Consider the following 21,505-nt stretch of genomic DNA (forward strand, 5'->3'; position numbering starts at 1 on the left):
TATCTGAAGTACTAAGTAGTTATAAGGTTTATCTACCTTATCTATCATGCACTATGTTGATACAAACTTCCAAACAGTTGACTAAGGAGAAAAGATTTATAAAACAGATGCATCAACTTAGAGGAAGAAATTGCTTCAAAGTTATGAGTCCTAGAAAAAACAATCTTTTAAGCTCTAGCTGAATTTCTCTTGTAATTAAGTTTCTCATAATTTCTTTTTTCAAGTTTTTCTTTCCTGAATATTATGTAGTATTGATATTATCTACTGAAAAATACCTCAGCTATTTCATATCTTAACTTAAAATAAAATATTAACACCATATATATAAAAGAACGAATGTGTATGTGTGTTAGGAGTCTATTATCTTATATCTCTGGAACGAGTAAATGCATAATAATGAAATCTGGTATGGTACTTGTATATATAAGAGCTTAATGCAATTAGATTTTTATGAAAACTGACCAAAGTGGGGTAGTTCTCCTTTAACTTATGGGGTTAAATAAAAGTAAAGTTAAAGGGGTTATGTAAAGTTTTTCAACCATACTTCCTGGCTTTTTAATGATTAACTAATGTGTAGAAATAAATTATTATGGGGAACACCATCTTTTTGGTTCAGACAACATAAAAATTACAATAACCACATAATTATATATTTTAATGTACAGACTAAACCTTTTCTTGACATTACACATGACTTATTTCAAACATTTTTTTGGTTCTTATCACAAAGTGTTTTTCCATTCCAGTGGGTTCAAACAGTAAGTAGTAATCAATTTACATGTTAGCTATGTATTATTTACTTAAATGTCATTCTATTTTAAAATTAGTGAAACAATTATTATGATTTGATAATTGTTATCTCTATTGACAGCAACGGTTATCTCAACTGATATATTTTAAATACTTCTTGTTTTTATTCTAGTTAGTATTTCTCTTCAATTAGATTGGTTCTGAGTTTTGTGCTTCTAATTTATATTGTGTGAAATGAAAATTTGGCAATTACCACAAATATGGAACAGAACACCGTGCCGTTTATTGAGGCCGGGGTTCTACCAAAATATTCCCTATGTCCAAAAGGTCAAAGGACAAATGTAATAAGTCTTCATAATTATTATTTTTATAAAATCAAAGTAATACGCTTTATCTGAAGTACTAAGTAGTTATAAGGTTTATCTACCTTATCACGTTTATCCTTACATGACATTGTCTGTAAATGCTAGAGTGAGATGGAGACAACAAAGTTAAGTTGCAATGGATAAGTTAGTTGCAAGTTAAGGATTACAGTAGGAGACTAGCAGGTGGTTTGATTAAAACATTAGTTTAAACAATGATTGTATGTGGTGGGCAGATAAACGATAAGTACCCATTTTTCTTTTTAATTAAAAAAACTGCATACAAGTACACATCTTTTTTAAGCTCGTTTCCTACACTGCACATATTTGTTACAATTGTATTTCTAATTTTAGTGATTTGAATAATAATTCTCCAACTCAAAAGACAAACATCATTAAGGGTAAATAAAATTCTAAAGTGACATACTAGGAATAATTTCATATCTAGAAGACAGTCATCAGACATAATAAAATAAAATTCATGAAAAAAATTAATAACATCAGTGATAACAAACTATCATTTTTTAAGTGAATGAGGGTACCAATTAAATCAAGAATGTAAAAGAATTAATAATGAAGTGAATAAAATATTATAGGTGTTTGAAAGATAATATACTGACAGAAGAACCAAGTTAAAAAAAGAGAGGAAATCTATGACAAATGTATTTAATAAAAAATGTAACACTGAAATGAAATGGGATTAAATACAAACAGATATCTCATGAAGTGTTTGTTATAATCAGAGGCTACATTGCTTTACAAGTATGAAGCACTGATATTACAAAAGGCAGAAAAACACAGGTATTGAAAGAACAATTAATTGTTGCCTAATACATTAAAAAAGAGATCGGAAAACAAAACGTACTGAACTGTTTAGGTCAAGGGCTGAGGATAGGAATAATAAACCAGAAATGAAAGAATCAATAGAAGAAAATATACAAAGATGTCAAAAGTTAACGCATTGCAGATGACTACAGAAATCAATAAAACTGAAAATAAGGCATGTTATACAATAGAATACATTCCTGGTGACAAGGATTTAGAGCAGTACAGTGTACTGCTTTACAGTACAGATGTACTGAAATGAACCAGATTCAAGTAAAGACAAGGAGTACAATGTACATGAATACTGAAATTTAAAAATAGACCATCACTAAATGCTATTAAATTACACCAGTGTTACAGGCACATCATATCCATGATGTGCCTGTAACACATCCAATGATTTTATTTATTGTTTTATTTTAATCAACTATAACTATGTGTTTCAAGCTAAAATGCATATTTATGTATACAACTCATGTAATATGAAGTAATGGACTTTTAAATAAATACATAACAAATTACGGAACTGTGTGTTATTAGAGGCATTAAATCAGATGTCTGCATGCCTACACACAATAATGTACTGTAAGTAAGAGTGTCTCCTTGTTTGTTTGCATCAATTATTTATTTGTTCATTTCTAATACTACAATCCAAGCTGTCTGGTACCATAAATTGCATTAATAAAAAAAGTACACTACTGTACATGTTGCAATAAGTAATACTTTTTTTAATTAAAAATAACTAAACAATCAGGTCACTCAGTAATTAAATATAATTACAAGAACATTTTACTACCACAAATTATATTAATAAAAAAATGTAATGTACATAACGTAATAAAACTTAATTCTCTTAATAATACAATCAGGTCGATCAGTAATTAAATATAATTACTAGTAGATTTTATTACAAATTGTAAGTGTAAATGTTTAGTTTTTAATGCTATTAAAAACTTTATAAAACAAATTATTTGTAATTAAATATGTAATAATATATTTAAAAAAGTCTACCAAATCATTGCTTTTGTAATCTAATTGGTCAAGAAATATTTTTAAATACATTTCTTAGTTAATTTGAATAAAATAACACATTTTTCTGATGTTATAAAGATTCAACATTCTTTGAATCACTATCTGGAAGGTTCTGAGATGAATTTCCCAGTCTGCCTAAACATTTTTTCATACACTACAAAAACTTCATCCAAAAAAGTGCAGGATTGCAAATGGACATCTGCTTATATCTATAAAAATATGAAGGTCTTTTAAAATCAGACCAACAAGTAATACCTATGTTATTAATTATCCTGTAATAATGTGAACTTAGAGGGCTACAGGTATATGAAATTCATCAATTAGTCAAACTATTACAATGAAATAATGAAAATATATTACATCAGTAGTTTGGATTTATTTCTCTACAAAGAAACGAAAATTGCAAGAAGAGTAAACAGGGAAATGTAGAAATGTATTGCTGTTGCTTTCTTGTGTACAAAGTCAACAGACTAGGCCAGAATGATCACATTTTAATGTTATAAGCACCGTGGTACAGTCTTCCTTCTAGTTATGATTCTGTTACTGAGTACACAAACAAGAATGCAGTTGACTACACGCTCCAAATTGACAAAGTATTTAAGACTTCATGTAAATAAATCAATCTAAAACGCCATTTACCAAATAAAGAAGTTCATCACAATGTACTGAACACAAGTTTTAAATACTTTTATAAACTAAACCTCCCTTTAGAAGGATGAAACCTTATCATACTGTTGAGGAAGCTCATACATCATCTACGTGAAACAGATAGTTGTACCATACATGCTACTTAACAGCTGAGTATTTGTAGAAGTGTAAACTAAAATTGATGCCTGAAAGTGGCCTTTAAGAGAACAATAGTACTGAACAATAGCATTTTCAAGAGTTGCTGAGGGTGCTAAATGAATAATGGCTATTACAGATTGAAGAAAGGAAACTTGAGGATTATGCAGCTGAAAGGAATAAAAAAAAAAACTAAACCTATAATTTCTAAAGAAATGTTTTCATCATCATTTCTGTTATTTTTTTATGCAATTGTGTCATCTTAGGTACAATAAATATGAGGGTAAGTCAATTACTATCCGCAATTTAGTTATATTTTTGTTTATATTGGTAGTACTGTTGTGTTGTGTAGATGACACATGCATGGTTTAATTGTTGTTATGTCTGTGCAGGTTTGATGCTGCTAGGCATTCCATTATCACTGACCTGCCGTTAACCATGGCTGCTCCGCTTTCTGTTTGCACCAAAGAAGTGGTCGGAAGGTGTATCAGGGGCCAAAATTCATCGAAGACTTTCAGTTCAGTAAGGGAACAGTGTGTTGCCGCAACCGAGTGTGAACGAATGGATTGAAAAATTCAAAAATGGTTGCACAAGTTTTTCACATGATGAAGGAGCCAACTACCATATACCGTCACAAACGAGGAAAACATTAAGCATGCACGTGACATGGTTTTCTTAGACAGACAAGTAACTATTAATAAAGTGGCACATCGTCTGTAAATTAGTCATGGTTCTGCCTATGAAATCATCCACAATAGACTTGGGTTTCATAAACTCTATGCAAGATGGGTACCAAAACAACTCACACAGTTTCATAAACAAATGCGCTTGGACATCTGCCAAAAACATTTGGATCACTATGGTAACAAATGGGACATCTTCTTAGACAGAATCATCACTGGTGATGAAACACAGATCCATCATTACGAGCCGGAGAGTAAATGACAGAGTATGGAATGGAAACATCCAAATTCACCCTGCAAAAAAAAGTTCAAGACCCAACCATCTGCAGGAAAACTGATGCTTACGGTTTTTTGGGACTCACAAGGCCCAGTACTGGAACATTATGAGAAAAGGGGCACAACAATAAACAGTGAGATGCTTACTGCCAAGCTGAAGCCTGCAATTCGAAGCAAACGCCAAGGACTACTGTTGAAAGGTGTTGTGTTGTTGCACAATGACCGTCCAAATACTTCTCCCCACACTACTGAAACTCTCCAGAAACTCAACTTTGAAGTACTGGCTCATCCTCTGTATAGTCCTGATCTTGCCCCTTCTGACTACCACTTGTTTGGTCCACTCAAAGAGGGATTAAAGGGCCGTCAATTTACCTTGGACAAAACAGTGAAAGAAGTGGTGCATTCCTGGCTCGCAGCTCAACCGAAAAACTTCTTTTATGAGGGCATCAGGAAGCTTGTGCAACGATGGACCAAGTGCATTGATATGCAAGGGGACTATGTTGAAAAATGATGTACATGTAAGTTTCCTATTTGTTATGCAATAAAATTTATAACTACATTGTGGATAATAATTGACTTACCCTCGTAGTTCCTCACCAGCACTTCCAAGATGTGGACTACTAATGGATGTCATAAGAAAATCTATGGACCATGAGATTTTTTGAGTCAAGAGTTAAATAAATAAAAGTTCTAGAATACAGTATTTACAGGTGAAAATGGCTAAATCAAGATGAATGACGAACAGGATTTTTGGTCAATGAATTATAAAATAATTCACTAGAAATTGGATAATGGTAATGAAAGAGTAGGAGTAACAATATTATAAAGATAGAGCAGTTGATGTTGTGAAGTGTAAAATTATTTTGATAGAATAGTTTAAAAATTCATATCAGTTGAAATATGAGATTTATTTTTTTAATAGACATAAAAGACATCAAATAAAAGAAGACTTAGTCAAGCATGTACAAGATAATAAGAATAATAACAGGAGAGTGGAATGCATAATAGAGAAAGGAAAAACAGATGGGAAATATAACCTAGGTTAGAGAAATGAGAAAGTAGGCTGTCAGATTTTATACACCCTTATAAAAGAAGAAAGTAAATGAGTGAGGCCACAGATATGGGGCAGTATCATATAGAATTCACAAAAGTTATGCAAAAATTGTGAAATCAAATAATGGACTACAAAACATCCAGGAGTTGATATGGGCAAACGGAAAGGATTCCACTCAATCAGTTTCTTATGGAGTTGAAATTGTTTTTCCTGTAAACACTAATATAGAATCAGATTATTCAATAAAGTGCACAGTTATAAACAATAGTACTACTGTTGTTATTGTGTAGCTTATCAGAACGTTCTTTATATTAATACTTAAAAACAAATTATTTTGGCATTAGTTCTATATCTATAAAAAAAATTTCTGTAATGACTAAGTGATTGATTATATTAACTGCTACAACATTACATTTAATAAAACTGCTTATGGGTGACTTTGGTTTCAGATATGATTGATCAGTCATTAAAAGTAAAAATATAAAACAAATTTTATTTAATTAAGAGATCTCACAAGTCAAGTTTATAAGTCATTATAAGAAAACATTTCTAGATTTACGATCTTCAGTAATATTTGTTTCTTGTTCAAAATTATTTGATGAAGTAAAACAAACTGAATTTTTAAAAACTATTTCTTTCATGTACACACAAACTATTTCATAAATTCCATACTAATACTACCTTCACATACAAATGTGAATGTTTGTAATTATGTATCAATGCTTGCTTAACTAAAACTATGGAAACACCACGCCAATTTGAATGATTCTTTTATAATGTTGTTACTGAAATCTGAGGATGATTTTTGGGTGTGTTTGTCTATATAACTCCACTTCTACCCAAATTTTTAAACATCATTTTTCTACTTTATGATCTGCAAGAGACAGCTATATGGTTACCACGTGTAAAGTTTAGAAAAGAATTAATTTTATTTTAGTATTTCATTTCTCAAAATTGGGTATACTGATCTTGATATATCACAGTTCTGTAAGAGCTATCAAATAAAAATGTTTATTGTACCAATATTTTCTTATGTATGCAACTCACAAGTTTTTGTAATAAACACTATCAATGTATATTATAGTATAAATTATAAACCTAAATAATTACTAAACTTTTGAATTGCAGTGTAAGCATCACCCATAAAGAACTTCCCACATTTTCTAAACTAATGAATGATTCCCACGCATTCAATTTTTGAAAAGCCTGTGCTGTGTGAGATGATTAATATTGTCAAACATCATGTGGGTTTTTATCAATTTTGAGGACATGATAATTGATAAATATAGTCAAGGAAGTTGAGTAATTTGTATAGTGTACATATTCTATAAAGAATTGTAATTTAAGCATAATTTGATGACTGTGAGGAATATATGACATTGTATACATAAAAACAACTGTTTGTAATCAATATGGTAATCAAGTATCATATTGGGTAATACATTTTTTTTCATGGTATAATATAAACATGTATTTTCAAAACTATCAAATAACAGATAACCCATTAGTTTTTCATAAATTTGTTTTTATGAAAAACATTTATTGATTAGTTTTGTTTTATTGATTAAAAAAGTTCTTACCGCATGTTTCCATGCCAATTAATAAATATTATAATTAAGGCATCTAAGTTTTATATTTTTTTCTACTTTTAGAGAAAATAGTATAATTTTTTGATTAAGCAACATATAAAAATGTATCATCACAATAATTAGGTACATAAATAAAGCATATACAAGAAAATCGTTTACACAAAATAAAAAAAGCATTATCACTGCGGATTCAGAAATCACATTAATGGCTCCAATTAAATGAAAATAACATGATTATGTTTTTACTGATTTAGCAAAAAAAAAAAAAAAAGAACTAAATTATGTACAACAGGCTTAAGAAGTAAATAAACAAATTTAATAAAACAACAAACGTATGAAATTTGAAATAAAACGAAAATCTACAGAAATTTAATAAAATTCTACAAATAGGCAAAATCGTACTGTCAGAATATCAGCTTCTAACATGGCTAAAAGAGTGCCACTACTTTTCTAAACCTAAGTAAATTATGAAATAATTCCAGTGTTTGAATAAGCCATATTTGAAATACAAATAAAGCTTCTTAACAGATAAAATTTATATATTTCCCTCACCTTTAAACATTACCTATCTATCTATATTACCCTATATCTATCCTCAACAATGTACCCCCATTTTTATAATAAAAACATTAATACCTTAATTTACTAAACGGCTAGCACAAGTGTTCCGCAAAGATAACAAAACTTCTATCAGATGTAACCTTTAAAAGGTTTACTGAAAAAAATAACCAAAATCTGTTTAAGTACGACTTGGGAGGTTTAAAGTAACGTTTTATTCGGAATGCGTTACAAAAATGGATCATGTTACAGTTAATAAAAACATAGCGTTTAAACAAGTAATATCATAAGTACAGAGTAAACAGTACAATTAACCTATTATCAATTCAATGTTAGTGATTTTTAATTTAACAATAAGATTCAAGTACATTATATTAGATGTTATTTCATTGAGAATATTTTTAAAAATTATACATATTCATCACAACAAATCATTTAAATAAAGTATACTTTTCGACAAATCGTATGCGTATTACTCTTAATACACTATCATTAAAACTTCATGTTATACGATTTTATTACAAAAACAACTACCTTTAATAAATTCCGAAGCGCAAACTAATACATCACTTTCTTCTTCCATTATTTCAATAAGTACTGGAAAAACACATTAAAATAAGAAAAATATCCAAATTACGATACGTAGTTAAAAACAACAACAAAAAATTTTAAAAATCCGTGAAAGTAAACATTGACGTGATTGAGCTCTTATTTTATAATGTCATACAGTAAACTGAAACGTTATATGAATGAAAACAACAAACAAACATTTCTCATCACTTTTATTTTAAAAATACTTTCAGTTACAGTATTTTTCAATCAACGAACTTCAAATAACCTACAGATCGTTCGATAGGCCAATGTTAGAGTCTGGTAGTCTACATAGGACAGAACACAAAAATTGTAGCACGACGCTCTGGGTCAAAACAACCTAAAAATAAATAAGCTAAAATACCTCCTAAGAATTTTTTACTAAACGCAGTGAAAATTATGTAAATAATGCAGCTTTCTGGCATTATATAAGTTATCACCTCATAAAAGTTTTCTTTTGATCGTACTAATTGTTTCTTAATCCAAATAAATTTAACAGAAACAAAGCCATTTAGAAACATTTGTTGTTGTACATTGGTAATACTGAAGAGAAACCAATTTTGGTGGGGAAGAGAATGTTAGCCCGCCTACTATAATGTCTGAAAATGACCATTCTAAAAAAACAGTATCATAGCTCCTACTACAACGCTCACGCAAAATGTAGTCACATCTCCTTAGTCGTAAAATGTACGCCCAGTTACAATTATTAATCATTCACTTATGCTTGACTTGTGTTAGCAATGATAAATGAAATCTCTTTGGATTGCAAAGAGGCTCGTAAAGCAGTCGTTAGTCGCCTCGGAAACACGATTAGCTTGCACGTCTTTTAACCCAAATGTAGCGTCCTACATTTCAGATGCAACCGGTTGAACACGAATGCTTTGATATTAAAAACTTTTTTCTGTTTAAGCATGACAAGGTCTTTAGTCGCAATATCCCACCTTACAGTTATAAAACGAGGTAGGTTGTACGGGTAATGGAAGAGTTGGAGAAAATCAGTCTGCATGAATTTAATCTCTTCAAACGACTTTTTTTAGAAAATGAATAGACAAAGTAAGACTGAACGGATATAAAAATTTCTATATTCTACTCGTATCAAAAACCGGGAATTGCCTACTTAAACCTTGATATCAAAGATCAGAAGCGAGCTGAGGGCCTTCGATATGCAGTCATAGTTCACCAAAAATTTATGAAACTTCATTGAAAATATCTAAAATAATAGCAGACGCCTGCCGTATTTTCAGGTTAAAACAATAGTTGGTCAGTACAATGAAATCTGATATTCATTTTTATATAAATTTAAAACAATTCACTTTTAAATACGCGTGAGTGTGTCCTTCCAGAAGAACGTGTGAGTTGTATAGCTCCTTTGTCAGCAGTGTTGCAGATAGTACTGTTCTTAATGTTTCCATATAGAAGTGCTTGAAAAACATATTTAGCATCTATCCAACTAATTTGTTAGGTCTAGTTGTATTTATTCATTTAACACGCTGTTTTTATCAAGTTTAGTTTGCAAATTTCACATTTCTGAGGATTATTGAGCATGTTTTTACATTCAGATGTGTGGTGATGATATCTTTCTATGACATAATTTTCAAAATCTAATTTTTTGTAAATATTCTTTAATACTAAACAACTTGTTTTCAAATTAATGAAACTTTTTATTCCAAAGACCTTTCAGAGTTAATTAACGACTTCTCTTCAATAATATTATGGATGAATGTGTATCTAATCTGTCTTGTGTAGTATTATATATACATATGTCATTGGGTGCAACTTTGATTTTATTCTGAATTTTACATAGTGTGTTGTCTGTAAGTCTGGGTTTTTATTAATCAGTATCGAAACTTTTATTGTATCAAGCTCTTCAGTGTAATATATATAAGTGAAGAATCCTTTGTAAATCACCTAAGATGAAGAGTCAGGGCTGATCACCTCATTAAGACATATGTATAAAGACTTTAAGTAAAATGTAAATGACCTAAACTTAGCACAAAGACAGTAATAAAGTTATAAAAAGCTAAATAATGAGGTCATTGATAAGACTGTCCCATTTAGTTTTAGTTGAATAACGTGGTTGGTTTCCCCTGATTTCTTCTCTGGGGGCACTCCTTTGATTAGTAAACCATATAATGATATGATCAATCTTTAGAACAGTATCAAGCCTTTTCAGAGTAGCATTAATATTCTACTCATATCAAAAACCGGGAATTGCCTACTTAAACCTTGATATCAAAGATCAGAAGCGAGCTGAGGGCCTTCGATATGCAGTCATAGTTCACCAAAAATTTATGAAACTTCATTGAAAACTTAAGTGAAAAGTAGTTGAATACATTATGCATTCGAACTATCATCTTTTATCAAGCCAAGGACTAAATTAATGCTGTTTTAATGCTATATGCTTGTGAAAATAATACATTTAAATTCTTTGATGAGATATTGTGATTGTATTATAACCCACTAATGATATCACTATGCTCTTTCTTAATTGTCATTTCTAAGAGTCATCTAAAAATAAACGAAGACAAGTTTATGTATGTAGTGTAATAGTTTTAGGAATATTGAGAAGATTTGATGTTAATGGCAGTAGTGAAATATTTGGCTAATCATTAACTGAGAGAAATGTTGAGGCTTTCTGTGATAATTTGTCAGTTGTATTTCATTATGCATCATTGTTACAACAGAATTACGTTGGTTATGCCTTCATTTAAATCATAAATGGAAGCACTTTCTTGTGAAGTCACATTCTCACTGTGTAAATGAAAATATTTGATACAGCCTTAACTTGTACAAACAAGTGCCAGTTTTATCACAATTTATAAGACTTAACAGACATTAGTTTCATTATTTACTGATAAGTAATAACAGCAGAGTAGCTCAGTTTACTTTAATGAAGATGTAACACCTTACATGTTTTGCTGCAGTTTTAATTTTTTTATATTTAGATTAAGTAGTAAATAGCAGAAATTAATTAATTTTAGAAAAATAGGGGCCTTTGATAATTTTCTAGAATAGCCACAAAACCAAAATTCATATAAATTTTGTTTAACATACTCTCCTTTCAGCTTGATACACTATTTCAAATGATGTTACCAGTTTTTTGATATCAGAAAAATACAATCTGTTGAAACCTCCAAAAAAAAAGTTTGCTTCATCAATTAATTAATTGTATGATGGAAATATCTGTACAGCAAGCCAGTTTTTCATGTTTTGAAACAGGATAAAGTCACCCAATGTTAAATTTGGAGATTTTTTAGAATTAAATGTAATTTGTAATTTTGCTTATGAAATTGCTGTTAGTGAATTTTCATGATGAAATAGCACATATTCTTTGTCGAATTGGTTGTTTTTATTTGATTCTGTTTTGATTGTATTTGAACTGTTCAATCAATCTTATAAATGCTGCAAAATATTCTCCTGCAATGGTTTTCCTTCTTTTAAAGGAATAATTAATATTATGCGTTGAATTAATGTTATTTCTTATTAATAATATTCTGAGCAATTAATTAACACCAAGAGACTTATAGATGTTACTATTTACTTATTAGTGTATTAATAAGTACCTATAAATATATTATTATATATTTTAAGACTTATAAATGCATATACAGCATTTATTTTTTTTATTTTTGAAGTTTTAAGGGCATTGTCTATTGTGGTTAATCATTAGCCCTTTCCACATAAAAAAAGGAAAAAGGAAAATATTTCTTTCCCTTCCTATTAGAATATCAATGACATAGTAGATTAGTCTTGTCAGAATAGGTCATCCAAAAATAGGCTTGTTCAATGGGTATTAAAACCCCAAAAGAAACACAATTTTACAAGGTTGCAAAGGGTCCCTGTCACTTAAAATCATTTAAAACTAACACACTAAAAACACTTCAAAAAACTTATTAAAACACACAAACCATTTCCAACAAAATGTTGTCAAACCTTTCAAATGCTGCAATGTCACATGAATCTTTAGGCTTCTTCTCTATTCTGTCCTTCACCTTGGAACTGGTCAAAGGTTCATTCCTCAGATAAACTCTTTTGTTTTTATAGCTAATGTTTTCTTCACTCGTTTTGAGCAGTCTTCTCTGGTTGGATGATTTTCAAGTTTGTTGTTCACAATACTTTCAACCATACTTGCTAATGCCAGTCCTAGCTCTACAATCACATCCTTTGCTTTGAAAGAAGTTGCAGGAGTTGACGCAGCCTGTGGGTATGACGTTACCTTCGGCAATCTGTTTTTACTCACCTTTATCTGTTTAGTAACTCACCTTTTGAATTGTCTTAAACTCTCAGATTGCTACCTCCTCTTTATACATTGGTCAATTTCTAGATCTTGCTAAATGATTCCTCTGACAATTGACACAGACAGGTTATCTCTGCATGGATCATCAGAATGTAGCGGTTCACCACAAATATAGATGTTTACTTACTTGTGCAATGTGCAGTTGTGTGTCTAAACCTCTGACATCCAAAGCATCACAATGAAGTTGGGATGAACGGATGGACATCTAGCTCGTGAAAGGCAGCCTTTATCTTTTCTGGGCACTTTGGCTTGTTGTATGTCAATATATATGACATGAAGAGTAGAACTTCTCCATTTTGTCGGGTGTTCAATCGTCAACACACAATAACTTCTTGTTCATTCAGTTCCTCAATGATTTCTTCCTCTGTACAGTTTAGAAGGTTGCTGCACACAACTACCCAACTATTTAGAATCATCAGACATAATAAAATAAAAATTGTGAAAAACATTAATGACATCAGTGATCAGAAACTGTCATTTGTTAAGTGAATGAGAGTACTGGTTAAATCAAGAATGTAAAAGAAGAAGGAATAAAGTGAATGTTTACACCATTGCGTAAAGCAGTTTTAATTCAACTTGGTATTTAACTTTTTTCCTCTAAAATTTAACAGTATTTCGGTGTAATGAATATTTCAACTATAAATAAGAAATTTTTCATACACTGGGATTTATGTATTCCATTTGACATATATATTTATATATGCTCAGCTGATGTTTTCATTTATGCCTTCTGTACTGATTATTTCTTTAAGATATTTATTATTTCATGTGTTTATATCTTAAATGGTAATAAGAAGAACTTTTAATTAAAACAAAAGAAAATCATCTTTTGGATTGTTGTATTGTTTTCTTTTCACATATTTAAACCATGTTCTTCTCTTTACACTTCAATCTTATGTATAAGACACTACACAATGTAAAAACTCTCTTGTTACGTTCTCTCTAAAATTGTTAAGTCTTCTTGTTAAAAAATTATATGTTTCAATTAATTCTGAAGTATCTTATGTTATGTTTTAATACTCATGAATCTTTATTGTGTGAACTCTACTAATATTCTGTCATGTTATAATCCGTATGAATCTTTGTAATATTCTCTGTTATGTTATAATATGTGAATCTAAGTTGTATGTCAAAAATTCTTTAAATATTATGTTTGTGATTTTTCTTCTTTATAATTGTATGCTTCATTAAAATCAAAGGAATTCATGTCGACGTATATAATTTACGATTGTGAGATTACATTCGGTGCAAATTAACAGCAAAATATTAATGATTTTTCATCTTACAGTAATTGTCTGTTAAACTTTCTATTATGTTAGTTCAGATTACAATTCTGCGTAAGTGAATATTAAGATATTAATGTTTTTCATTGAACAATAATTCGTCTGTTAAATAATAAGGTAATCGTCCATTAAATAATAAGGTTATTATACTTTGTATCATTGTTATATACTTTGTGTAAGTTATTATTATTATTATATACTTTGTGTAAGTTATTATTATTATTATATACTTTGTGTATGTTATTATTATTATATGCTTTGTGTATCTCAAGGAAATATTAAAGGTAACAAATTTACCTATCCTGTAATTGTATAAATAGAACTGTTGTATATAAATTTATGATAATGCATTTTGCAGTTTTTATAAATATGGTTATATAATTCTCATTTCATTCTGTAAAAAATAAAGTCCAATATTCTTTTGGCAAATACGAGCTATGTATAATTTTATTTTATGTAACTTACCCCAACAGTGAATAAAATATTATAGGTGTTCGGAAGATAAAATGCTGACAGAAGAACGAAGTTAAAAAAGAGAGGAAATCTATGACAAATGTATTTAACTAAAAATGTAACACTGAAATGAAATGGAATTAAATCCCACTATTTAGAGTCCCGAATGCTGAAACTTCAATGTCTAATAGTCCAGTCTTCTTTGCCTTCAACAGCTGTGATGATTGAAAATCGTTGACAATCGTTTCAACAAAGAAAATCGTTTCAACAAATAATTCTACTGCAGACTTCCTTACATCCTTTACCTGACCTCCAGCAGCTTCCGTGATGCCTCAGACTATCACGAAAATAATTATCTTGTTAAAATCTCCTTCACTCTGCTTGACAACCAGATACTTTGGTATCACTACATTTCCTTCTGGTCGAAACTTGGTTCGATCCATCTTCTCAATATTTGTGAATTCTTCACTCTTCCTCCTCTTCACCTGCGAAGTTAGAGGCTATCCAAGACGAGGGTTTTTACGTAGACTCTCGGCCACGATAGGTGTGGAAATAGACGCATCGATAGTCTATAATGTCACCAGTCAATATGTCATAAGGTGCGGGTGGACAGACGGTTTGGCGTGCCCTAGATCATACTTGTAGATCCTACCTAGATAGGATCCCCTCCAGTCAGCTGCCTCCCAAAAATTTAACACGGGTAGGAGAGTCAGTTACTGCCTGACCCGTGATACCGACATTCCAGGGCTCACATATAGCAGTAAGGGCTCCGAAATCCTTACCCACGGAACAATCCCAGCTAAGGGCGGAAGTGACTGACTCATGCTGAGCGGCGAAAGACTTCGGCAGAGCTAAGCTCACAGCAACCCACCCTCAACCCAGCTCCACAACCGCGAGGAGGGATGGGCACTCCTAGTCTGCACCTCATCAAGCGTCGGCAAAACAGATCACGGTCATGCCTCCCGCTTTCGCCGCAACAGCGACGGGACAAACACAAACCGAGGACAACTATAACACGCTCGGATAACTCGGGACCGCCAGTCCCTTACTCCACAGGGAACTTCTGAGTGAAACCATTTCCCGTTGGCCGATATAAGTGAAGGAACCAAAGTATCATGTCGTTACCCTCCACAGACGTGTGCATAGATCTAATCACACGGACATGGGATTGAAATTTATCCAGGGAATTATTATTTTTTATAATTTTTGAGGTTTTAGGGGCATCAACTATTGTGGTCATTAGCCCCTTTCTACATGAAAAAAATAAAATATTTCTTTCACATCCAGATAAAAAATAATAGCAACATAGAAGACTAGTGTTGTCAAAAGAAATCATCTAAAAAAGACTTGTCGAAGGATATAAAAACTGTAAATAAACAGAAAATGACAGGAGTGTAAAGGGTCATTACAATTCAAAACATTAAAACAACCACATTCAAAAACACTCAAAATACGTTAAATAAACAAAAACCATTTCTAATAAAATGTTTTCACAAAATATCAAAACTAAATTAAAACATTAAAATAATTATGTTAAATCATATAAGAACTAACTTCTTAAAATCTATTGCCTAGGTTTACCCTTTCTTTCTTCTTTTTTCCATCTTCCAGAAGGCCTTGATGTCGAATTTCAGGGTGTCAGAGGCCTCGGAGATGGGTTCTTCTGATCCTGCGCTGTAAATCACGAAGGATCTACTGCTGCCGGTATCGAATGATACCGGCTCTGATGGTGTGGCCAGCAGTACATCAGAGCCTAGACTCGATGCACTCTCCGCAAAAGCTTGTGGGGCAGCTGAAGTGCTCGCCCTCTCATTTAAAGGCCTCTGAGCATAAGGAGGCTCCATTGTTGGTTGTTCAGTCTTCTTTCTCTAGTAACTTTACTTCGGGCTTCTCAAGTCCCTTGGTGAGGATTTTCTGTATTTCAACTTTTACCGTTGATATATTGTTTTGACTTCTTCGGTGGTTTAGCTTCTGTTTCCTTCGCCTTTTTTGATTAGTAGAAGACTCATTTCTAGGTTGTGTCACAATCTTTGATTTGGAGACATCTTGTTTCTTTTGCATTGGTTTAGGATTACTTTTTCTAGATGATCAACTCTTCAATTTTTCATTAATGATACATTCGACTATACTAGGCAGAGCTGGTGCTAGTTGCGAGACTGCAACTTCTGGTGTAATGGGAACTGCAGAAGCTGCAGCAACCTGTGCAGAGGACACAGTTCTTGGAAGTCTGCCGACTACAATTTTCCTAGCTTCATAGTAGTTGACTTTTTGTACTGTCTTGACCTCTTTAACAATTACCTCTTGCTTATAGTTCGGGCAATTCCGTGATCTCGCCGAATGGTGCCTGCAACAATACGCAGACAAGGGTGGATCCCTGCATGGGTCGCCGATATCCTTACCCACGGGACAATCCCTGCCAAGGGTAAGTGACTGATTCACACTATGCGGCGCAAGACTTCGGCAGAACAAGCTCACAGCTGCCCACCCTCAATCCGCTCCACAACCGGGAAGAGGGATGAGCACTCCCCGTCCGCACTCCACCCATCATCAACAAAAACAGATCACGGTCATGCCTCCGCCCCCGCTGCAAACAGCGAAACCGAGAAGAACAATCGCAACCAGCTCGGAACCGCCAATCCTGTACTCCACAGGGCGCTCCTGAACAGAACCATTTCCCTGTTGGCCGACATAAGTGCAGGAACCGAAATACCATGTCGTTACTCACCACGGACGTGATCGTATGGACGTGGAGTTGGAATTTATCTGGGGCATCATTATTATTATTATAAAGAGAAAAAGAAAAAAGGAATTTTGGTAGTAAGACGATACCCCTGACATCCACGAGCGGGACTCTACCGGGCACCCATCTAACCCAAACCATCCACGATTGGAACGGTGGACAGTCATGGAAAATAAGAAGGTCAAAAAGAAGAAGAAGAGCTCTGAAGATAAAGAGACTGCAAAGGAGCAACAAAAACTTTTCAGAGGCAGCAGCAACAAGGAAAAGAGGAAGAATCGTAAAGAAGCGATTCTCATAAAAAAGATCGACGGGAGAACTTATGCCGAAACCCTCAGTCATATCCGGAAGGGGATGGAAAAGGAGAAGACTGAGGCGGAAGTAGCGGCAATAAGAAAGACCAGAGCGGGCGATGTTCTGATGTAGCTTGGGAGTGGCACCAGAGACAAACGGACCTTCAGTGCTGCCCTGAATACAGTACTCGGAGAACGAACCGTGGGAGGCCCTTGAGATCCGAGATTTGGATTGTATAATAGAGAAGGAAGAACTGGAAGTAGCACCAAGAAGATATCTCGGAGATGTAGGAAACTGCAGGTTTAGCGTTACCTATTTTAATGTCAGGGAGCAGAAGGCACCAGTAGTAGAAGTTGGCGAGAAGCCTACTGCCAGATTACCCAGTCAATCAAAGATAAGGATTAGCTGGATTTACTACCACATTAGGCCTAGGGTACAGGTCCCTCAATGTTTCAGGTGCCATGGGTATGGGTATCTGTCCCGTGGATGTATGGGCCCTGACAGGAGTCGGCTCTGCCGTAAGTGCGGGGCAGGGGATCACATGGCTAAGGAGTGTTCCGCCTCCATTGGTACATGCTCTGCCTAAAAAAAGGCATAAGTAACCTGCAGCTGGCCCACCCACCCGGAAAAAGTGAGTGTCAGAGCTTCCTGGAACAGCCCCGTCAGGGCTTCCTGGAACAGGCCAAGAGAAAGCTTTGTTAGGAAGTTCATCGTTCTTCAGTCCAATCTCAACAGGAGTCGGCTAGCCGATGATCTGCTGCTGCTGCAACAGCAGCAGATCATCTGCCACGATTTGGACCTCGTATCTCAGCAGAGCCCATTTTGGAGGCACGGCGCAGGCGAGGGAATCGTTTGGATTTACTGTGGTGGGGTGACAATTTTTAGTTGTTACCTTCCCACAATAACCCGATAGCGGATTTGGCCGGAAGGTTGACGTACTGAAGGATGTTGTTCTTGCTGCCGCCGCTGGATTGGTAATAGCTGGGACTTCAACTCCAGGGCGGTGTAGTAGATTATAGCGCGTATCGACTCGAGAGGGAAATACGTCCTGGAGATGGTGGCACGTACTGAACTCGTAGTCGTCAATATAGAGAACACGATGACGTTCCGCCGTCCAGGATATTCGGAGACCATTCCAGATATTTTCCTCGCCTCCAAAGAGCTGGTCACGCTCATCCAGGACTGGAGAACCTCGAAGACTACACCGGCAGCGATCCCCAGTACATCTCGTTTAGAATCCTGAAGGGTGCACGGGGCCCCACGGCTAGTGAAAATACAATGTCTTAGGAACATCACCGCCGAGGGCCGTAGCTGGCACTGAAGCCGTGGTTGCTTCGACCATGCAGCTGATCGCTTCTGCATGCGACGCCTCCATGCTCCACAGGAGCTGAGGCGACCCGTGTACTGGCGGAGACCAGAAATTGCGGGGTTGCGCCAAGAGTGTCTTCGGCTGAGATAAGCGGTGCAAGGTGCAAGAAATCGCACGAACATGAACGCCAGGTCGGCTGAGAAAAAGCGGGGAAGAAGCGGCTCCTTCAGGCCATCAACATGAGTAAGGCATGCTGCTGGCTAGAAGTGACGGAGACCGTGGACGCTAATCCTTGGGAGCTGTGTTACAAGATAGTGACCTGGTGACTGGAGATCTCGCGGTCAGCATCCACCGACGAGGCTAAAGCAGAACACGTCGTTAAGACGTTGTTACCTCGCACTCGGTTCGTGCCGAGCGGGACTTCGGTGATTTCTCCTCTTCTCGAGGAAGGAGCTGGAGGAAGTCTTACGGTCGGTGAAGGTCTGAAAAGCCTCTGGTCCGTACGGCATACGAGCGAGGTCCTGAAGCTAGTGGAACGCTGCAGGCCCGGTGTGCTTCTAGACATGTACAATGCATGTCTAGAGGCTGGGGCCTTCAGTACCAGATGGAAGACAGCGCATCTTGTGGTGATCCCCAAGGACAAAGGAGACCCGGAATTTCCGTCCCCCTACCGACCATTGTGTATGCTTGACACATCTGGGAAGGCATTGAAGAAGCTATTAAGGGAGTGACTGGTTGCGGCGATGAATTAGGCAGCTGGCCTGTTGCCCAGTACGGTTTCCGGCAGGGTCGGTCGACCCTAGATGCAGTCCAAGAGGTTGTTGAGGTAGTGCGGCGAGCAGAGTATCACAATCATTCTTCGCGCCATGTCATCCTTCTCGTTACGTTGGTCGTAAAACACGCGTTCAACTCTGCACGGTGGAGCGATATGCTTCGGGTTCTGAGTATTCGTTCCACATGTCTCGATATCTCCTCAGAATGGTGGACGCATACTTGAGAAGCAGCGGTCTCGTCTTCGAGACCGCAGTAGGCTGGCCTAGGACCGCGATCACGTCGGGGAAGGCACAGGATCGATCCTCGGCCCCGACCTTTGGAATACCGTCTACGACGGTTTTCTAACGCTGGAGATACCGGAAGATTCGGTCTTGGTTGGGCACGCCGATAATGTTGCGCTACTTGCTTCAGACCGCGACGTAGAGTACGCCCAACTGAGGCTCAGCCGAGCGGTACACAGGGTTATCGTCTGGCTGGAGTGCCATGGGTTGTGTCTAGTTCTCAGCAAGACGGAGATCATGGTTCTAACTAAGAAGCGTATTGACACTCTCTTCCTCTTGCGGATTGGGGATGAGGTTGTCGAGACCAAGCCTGCCGCTAAGTACCTCGGAATGATGTTTAACCGGAAACTCAGCTTTGCTGAGCAGCTACAGAGAGCTGTCAACAAAGCCGTGAGGGCTCTAACCGCTCTCAGTTGGTTCATGGTGAATTTCGTCGGACCGAAGGCCAGAAGACGGTGACTGGTGATGTCCACAGTGTCTTCCGTCTTATTATACGGGGTGGAAGTGTGAGCCCAGGCGTTAAGATTTGAGAGAAACCAAACCTGCGTAAGCTGCTTTCAAGAAGAAGCAGCTCGCGCAGGTGCAACGTACCGCTGCCTTGTCAGTCGCTTCCGCGTATCAGATGATTTCCGAGCCTGCCGTTATACCATTCTTCTTTTGTCAAGAGAGCGCCATGCTCCCTATAGAACGGGGCGGGCAGCGAAGACCAGGAGACCATCGCTGGATGGAACGGACTCGTACGGTCTTCGCCTGGCAAGAGACCTGGGTCCGCTAGACCAGAGGACGATGGAGCGCAAGGCGTATCCCTCTGGTCAGACTGTGGACTGAGCGGCGGCATGGAGAGGTGTAGTACTAGTGAACTAGAGCAAGTTTTTAATGGGTCACGCGTACTTCCACGTTTATATTCATGCCATAAGGAAACTGGGGTCCTCTGACTGCCTCTATTGCCCCGGTATACAGGACGATGCCGAGCACACCTTTTTTGAGTGTGCTCGGTGGGCGGCAGATCAATGAACACTAGAGGGAAATCTCAGAACACTGAGTACCCACAATGTGATTTTGATGGTCTGGGATCTGAGCAGCTGGGAGAGTGTGACTTGATTCATCAAGGGCATTCACAGAGCCAAGAATGGCGACTTGGATAGTCCTAAGCCATATGCAAACTAGAGTGTAGCCTTCTCAGGCGAGGATAGTAGGGCATGGCCCAAATTAATGTATAAAACAGTTTCAGGCTGAGTAGTTGTAGAAAGGGGGGTTGGTTTTAGCCGGTAGTCTCCTGATGGCAGTTTGATAAGGCCACCATTGGGAACAGTCAGTGTGTAAATGAATTTACACCTCAAAACAAAAAAAAGAGAATTATTATTATTACTTATCCTTTAATAAGACACTACTTTACAAAAGTATATATATATATATTCTTTGAAAAAATCAAATGGTCCTGTTTGTTTCCTTACAGCAATTAATTCTCCTTTTCATGACTTAAAGCAGTCCACCTTTTTATATGCCCTTGGGTGGGTAATTCTCATTAGGGTCTGACTCTGACTATAGTTAGCTTTCCAAGCTTTATTTATATT

At 35.6% G+C, this 21,505-nt stretch overlaps 1 protein-coding gene across 2 annotated transcripts in view; it reads right to left on the minus strand.

Annotated features, from left to right (window-relative positions):
• The window catches only part of LOC142322836 (dual specificity protein phosphatase CDC14C-like), an 86,941-nt gene extending 78,159 nt beyond the window's left edge, over window positions 1-8,782 (minus strand). For both annotated transcript variants that reach the window (XM_075361908.1, XM_075361907.1), the window contains exon 1: window positions 8,447-8,782. In XM_075361908.1, the coding sequence (XP_075218023.1) occupies window positions 8,447-8,495 (49 nt within the window). In that variant the 5' untranslated portion in view covers window positions 8,496-8,782. The remainder of the gene's footprint in view (window positions 1-8,446) is intronic.
• Between the last annotated feature and the right edge of the window lie 12,723 nt (window positions 8,783-21,505).

The sequence above is a fragment of the Lycorma delicatula genome, chromosome 4 (assembly GCF_047948215.1).
Source record: "Lycorma delicatula isolate Av1 chromosome 4, ASM4794821v1, whole genome shotgun sequence".
Taxonomy (NCBI): domain Eukaryota; kingdom Metazoa; phylum Arthropoda; class Insecta; order Hemiptera; family Fulgoridae; genus Lycorma; species Lycorma delicatula.